This window comes from Pelobates fuscus, chromosome 3 (assembly GCF_036172605.1).
Source record: "Pelobates fuscus isolate aPelFus1 chromosome 3, aPelFus1.pri, whole genome shotgun sequence".
NCBI classification, from domain to species: domain Eukaryota; kingdom Metazoa; phylum Chordata; class Amphibia; order Anura; family Pelobatidae; genus Pelobates; species Pelobates fuscus.
This window is the reverse complement of record NC_086319.1, coordinates 33,084,281-33,090,519: the sequence shown is the minus strand read 5'-3', so window position 1 is coordinate 33,090,519 and position 6,239 is coordinate 33,084,281. Positions and strand designations below refer to the sequence as shown.

At 36.4% G+C, this 6,239-nt stretch overlaps 1 protein-coding gene across 2 annotated transcripts; it reads right to left on the bottom strand.

The window, feature by feature from the left end:
- Window positions 1-210: 210 nt before the first annotated feature.
- GPR85 (G protein-coupled receptor 85) lies at window positions 211-5,385 on the bottom strand. 2 transcript variants are annotated; one of them, XM_063446874.1, is made up of 2 exons: window positions 4,786-5,385; window positions 211-2,917 (listed from the first exon to the last, which is right to left on the bottom strand). In XM_063446874.1, the coding sequence occupies exon 2, from the start codon at window positions 2,742-2,744 to the stop codon at window positions 1,632-1,634; it is 1,113 nt and encodes a 370-aa protein (XP_063302944.1). In that variant the 5' UTR covers window positions 2,745-2,917; window positions 4,786-5,385; the 3' UTR covers window positions 211-1,631. The 2 variants fall into 2 exon arrangements, with proteins under 2 accessions (XP_063302944.1, XP_063302945.1); XM_063446875.1 differs by lacking the exon at window positions 4,786-5,385 and adding an exon at window positions 4,505-4,588.
- Window positions 5,386-6,239: the final 854 nt, after the last annotated feature.

Sequence of the window (6,239 nt, the reverse complement as noted above, 5' to 3'; positions counted from 1 at the left end):
ATATGTGTTCTTTGTCTTACTTGTGTTAATTGTCATTGTACCAACTGTATGTGATCCCATCATTTATGCTTTCAAATTTTCAGAAACACTATAATAATTAAAAAGATAAATCCATAATCACATTCAAATCACTAGACAAAATAGATTTAAAAAAAAAAAAAGGTTAGTTGCATAACTGGAAAAATGTAAAATTTTATTCCAGGAAAATTAACAGGCTACACAAGAAAAAAATTTGGCAAATGCAACTTTATATTTCAATTTCACACACATCTGTATCTTAAAGAAGGAAAGAAAGACTCACAGACTCTAATGTTATTCTAAAATACTAAAAATGATAGGTTTTCACAAGAACAAAAAATAATAATAAAATAAATAAAAATAAAATAATTTAAACAACCAATACACCAAAATGTGCAGAAAGTATAAACAGGACTGTGCCTTCCGTAGAATTAATGCTTCACAAATTGTGCAAAATATAATACCAATGCTTCTGTTCTCTCCACGACAGTTGACTTAAAAATATAAACATATTCAACTGCCTGTATTTCATACAATGGACCCGAATTTGTAGCACATATGAAAGGCGGCGCTCACCCAAGCAATGTGCATACTGATTTGGGGAACAATGGGAGTGAAATGAAAGACATGGTACAAACAATCTTTCATGCCCTCCCAAGAGACTGACCACAAGTGACTGATCCAATTGTCTCACATAAAATAGATGATACTATGTAACCCATTAAGGCAACATGATGTATTCTGTATCATTGTGAGTGTTCCATATGTAAATCCTTTAATACTGCAATAAGCATATTATGTTGCCAAAGAGATTGATATCTAGGTTTGTCCGAAACAAAAGGATAAATTAATATTTGCCAAATTAAAGAAAAAAAAAAAAAAAAGAACACAGATTACATTTAATTGCGAGTATCACTCTTAAAGAAAACCTTCAATTGTTTATCGAAAGAATACTTGAAAAATTAGAATATAATTTTAACAAAAAAATACTGCTTTGAAATGCTCCCCAAGATTTACAAAAGTAAAGCAACCTTTTAGTAAGATGAATCCAATAATGCATGACAAATCCTTAATCGGGTACAGTATTTTAAATTCTCATTTGTCAATTTTTGCAAAAGAAGAAGAAAAAACAAAAAACAAACCCCCAAACAATATTAAATATTCAGAGTCTTCAAACTCTTAAAAGCATGTTTATTAACACATTACCTCAATTCAATTTATTTAGATGTCCAAATGCTAACCTTTCTGGGTTTATCTTGTTTGTTTTTTGTGTTGTTTTTTTTTTTTTTTTTTTTTTTTTTTTTAATGTGGTGATATACACAGCATTCAGCAGTGAATTGTAGCACCTGCCATTTTGCAAGATCTAACTTTCAACCACAGATATAAAATTAGATCCATGGGTTGAGTCCTTTGTTTCAATTACAAACCTTCCTCGGGTGGCCTGCAGGAGCACTTTAGGTTAAAATAGGATTACAGGTGCGCTATTGCAAAGTATGCACAATGCTGCAGACGTTCCATTCTTGATCTTCTTCTCAAGAAATGGCTACAGGCCACAAATGCTTTGCCGACAAGGGTAGTGTTTCACAAGCCTAAACATTTCTGCAGATGCTCCTTCATATAACACAGTAAGGTTCCCTTGGTAACCTGGATTTTCTGCAATAAAGAAGGGTTGTGCTGAAACAGCGCCTCAGCTCCCTGTTAGAGAAAATGCAGACAAAAGGATTGATTCCAGCTTGGGCAAAACTCATCCAGACAGCTGCTGTTAGAAATCCCCCTGGCACCACAGGACCTCTTGCAAAAACTCTCCAGTAACAAGCTACCAAATATGGACCCCACAAGGTCAGGAAAAGGAATGTCATGATATAGAACATTCGACTGATTCTTTTTTCCATTTTGAACTCATCTAGAACCAGAAGCCTTCTCCTGCCTGTGGTGTTTGCATTTTGCCTTATTCCCAGTAAGGTCGGTGGTGTGGGGCCCCTTCCAAAGCCAGCGAGCCAGTTAGCCGCTGCTTGCCCACTGGCTCCAGGACCATGGAAAGTCCAGTTCTGGCTTACGGCAGCTACAAACTGGACTGGCTTCATTTTCCTTCGATCATGAACAAAAAATATCAGCTTGAGGTAGACAAGCTGTGTGGCTAGAAGTATGAGGGCGAGGAGTAACATAAATCCTAAAGAGTCGTTGGCCCTGAAGGAACGATGCTGAAATGTGCATTGGTCTTCCTCCCTTATAAAGGAGTAGGTGCCAACATCTAAAACAGGGGGGAAGGCCATAGCTACAGATAAAGTCCACACCATACAAATTACTGCCAGGCAAGTCCAAAAGGTCAGCCTTTTTGTATAAAATCGATGGTGCGCTATGGCTAAGTATCTGGTCACACTTATGCAGAAGAGCATGAACGCGGTGTGAAAGCAAGACAAAACACCAAGAAATGCAATCACTTTGCAAGTAAGAGCCCCATAAGTCCACGTAGAACCATTCTTTACCGAGGTGAACACAAATGGGAAACAAATAGCAGATCTTAGGATATCTGAGCAGCAAAGATCCAAAAGGAAGTAGTATGGAGCTCTGTGCAAGGTCTTATCTTTCACTAGCAAGATGGAGATAAGAAGGTTGCCCACCACACTGACTCCTATGATGAAGCCCAATGAAGTCAGTTTTAAAAATGCTGTTAAAGGAGACACATTTTGCAGGATGTTGTCAGATGCATGGCTATCGTTCGCCATAGATGGACGATATAGATATTGCTTCAGTCAAGTCTCATGGTCTATATACAAGGGCAAGCACAAGGTAGATCCATACATTTTACTTCAAATGTAATCCACAAAAAGAACTGAGCTGGTGTCTTGGTACACATCCTTCTCTCTCATTCTTCTGATGTGTCATACTGTCAAGAGATCTGTAAAAAAAAAAAAATAATAATAATTAAATAAACAAAGAAATCTTTTCTTTTCTTCTTTTTCTTCTTTTTAGAAGGTAGCAAGTCATGATGTGAGAAAGTGCTACCATAAGAATGTTAATTTATGCATAAACGGAGGGGGGGGGAAGTAAATGAATACTATTATTTGTTTTCAAGTTACATTTAGTAGCAAAAACACACTCACAATTGGAGAAATAAGCAGCACTAATTAGCAGACTGAATATATATATATATATATATATATATATATATATATATATATATATATATATATACACACACACACACACACACGTATACCCAAACAGATAATGATATTGCAATGAATGTTTTACATGTTATACAGTGAATATTGTGCAGCTGATATAGTATATATATATGGATCACACCCATATATATATGCATAATGTGTTTTAGTCCACAGTGCTCTATTAAAGAATAAAATCACAATGGTTCCCATCCCCCAACTCTCTGCTTAACAAATACTGTAGGTATATGGCTTGGAAATGTGTATACCACAATAGCACAGCCTTGTATATATTGCAAAGCACACTCGTAACAAAATAAGCATCCAATCTGTTATCCCTTTGTAATCATGGTTAGCTAAATGCATATCACAGCAGGATTAGACCCTTCTGATTCACACTATCATGTAGGGCTGCAGCAATCCAACATTTTTTTTATGGAGAACAAATATGTTCTAATGCATCTGAGCTGATCCAGCACAGCTAACCACATTAGAAATCAGGATCCAGGCTCCATTATTCATACATGGAATCCTTGCAACTGTTACTATGCCCCTTCTCAAAGGATGGAAGGGAATCTGGGTGTGCAATTCTGCAAGATTTATACAGGCTTTGTCTAACTAAAACCCATCTTTTAATGCTCAGTTGTCAGTGTAACAATGGATTGTGTGTGTCTGTGTGTCTGTATGTATTAGTGTGTATTTGTGTAAGCATTGTGTGTGTATATATATATATATGCATACACACACACAGCTAGAAAGACACATAGAACGATAGATAGATATATAGATAGATAGATAGATAGATAGATAGATAGATAGATAGATAGATAGATAGATAGATAGATAGATAATAGATAGATAGACAATACATAGAAAGATAGATAGATAGACAATACATAGATAGACAGACAGACTAGATAGATAGATGATAGGTAGATAGATAGACAGACTAGATAGACAGACAGACTAGATAGATAGATAGATAGATAGATAGATAGATAGATAGATAGATAGATAGACAGATGGGTAGGTAGATAGATAGATAGATAGATAGATAAATAGATAGATAGACAGACAGACTAGATAGATAGATGAGAGATAGATAGATAGATAGATAGACAGACAGACAGACAGATGGGTAGATAGATAGATAAATAGATAGATAGACAGACAGACTAGATAGATAGATAGATGATAGATAGACAGACAGATAGATAAAGCACATACACCCATACACACTGACTCCCATAATGTCCCTTTGTTATGGCTTTCTATAATCAGTGGAATGCAGCCATCCATTGGGTCTGTTTGCAACATACCAGGTTCAGGCTTGCAATAAGCAGAGCTTGCTGTATCCGTATTGTCTCTCTGAGCTCCAATTATGCAGTTTATTGTCAACAACACCAGATAGCAAAGAAACCCCTTCTATCGTCTAACAGTCATTTCCCTTGCACAGCACTGAACCCACACACAGCATTAATATTATTACAGCCAGAAACACATATACCATATGTAGGAGGGGGGGAGGGGGGGGGGGATGGGGATAAATCAATCAATAAAATAAAATCAAAGATAAAAAGGCAGAGGTTCCTGTTCCTACCTGTTGATGTCTAATACTCTGAAAGGAGTATTCTTTATTTATTTATTTTTATTTTTTTTCTTCAGTGGACGTTCTTCTTTCTAAAAAATGCAGATTTTTTTTCCTTGATACCTTGACTGAGAATATAAGTCAGTGTTTGGGAAGGAGCATGCGCTGTGAGGCTCCTTCAACTGTTCGTCTTGTCCTCCCCTGTCGCAGAAGCAGACTCTCCCAGCAACAGCCTCAGCACCACAAGCAGCATTAGCATCCCCTCTGTTGTCTCAATTGAGGGACATCAGCCTGTTAAGCTCCTTGCATACCTGCTGCAGATAGAGGAGTCATTTCCTAGACACCTTGCCCAGCCCAGCCAGGGGCAATTAGACCTGCAAAGGGGCTGTGTGCTGCCTACTGCCTTTCCCTGGAATCAGGATGGAAATGCAAGATGCAGACTTGCTGTGGACCAATGATTGCAGCTTGCAGTGCATCCTTACTGCTGATTCCTCATTGTGTTCTCTAAAAAACATTGTGCAACAAAAAAGTATCTGTATCCATGAAATGTCCCCATAGTGATTTTAGTTACATTAAAAAAAAAAAAAATGCTAGAAAGGAAACACCCATACAGACTGATGCATTGTGAGTTTTTTTTTTTTTTTTTTTTTTTTTTTATATAGTGGTGAGTGGGAGGAGAATGGTGGCCACATTGTTACTGGGAAGAACATGGGTGAATTTGCATGCATCCCTCAGATAGGGTGGGATCATTTAAAGTAACAGTACATGATTGACATCTCTTTTATTAAATACAGCAACTAACTAGCAAACAAGTCTGGCATCATTACTTCCAAGTCAAAAAAATGTATTAACACAAACATTTGAATGATACAACATTACCTTCTGCATAGACTGTATTCATGTGCTTTTTAATTTGTAACTTTATTAAGATTTCAAGGCAAGTTTAGGGGGAGGAATATAAAAAAAATATAAAGAGGCAAATCTTGGCTTGATTTTTTTTTCAATCTTAGTGCATTGTGCATGAAATGCTTTAAAATGTGCGCATACAATATCTCTGGATGTCTCTTTTTGCATGCTTTTTCATAGATTTAATGCCAGTTTTTTTTTTTTTTTTTTTTTTACACAGTAATTGGCTGAGGGTTCTCATTAATTTCTGGTCCCCTTTCTGTTACTTAAAAAAAATTTAATTTTCTTCCACCCTGATTTATCTATCCGGTGCTGTTTAAAAAGGGACACAAGTGTCTGCAACTATGGTGCAAAATTTTTATTGCATGTAAGAATCTGGCATCGTAAAATGTTTCCCAATATTTAAGATTAATATTTATCCAACCCTCTATTTAAGTACAGGGTAATTTGACAAATACAATATAAGTCAAACTTGGACATACAGTAGTAGTTGAGGAGTCTGACCTGGAGTTGGCACAGTGGCATATAGCTATACATCCGTACTAACATGATCTGGATTA

Excerpts from the sequence above, each read along its gene's own strand:
- GPR85 (XM_063446874.1), bottom strand. The coding sequence starts at position 2,744 with ATGGCGAACGATAGCCATGCATCTGACAACATCCTGCAAAATGTGTCT.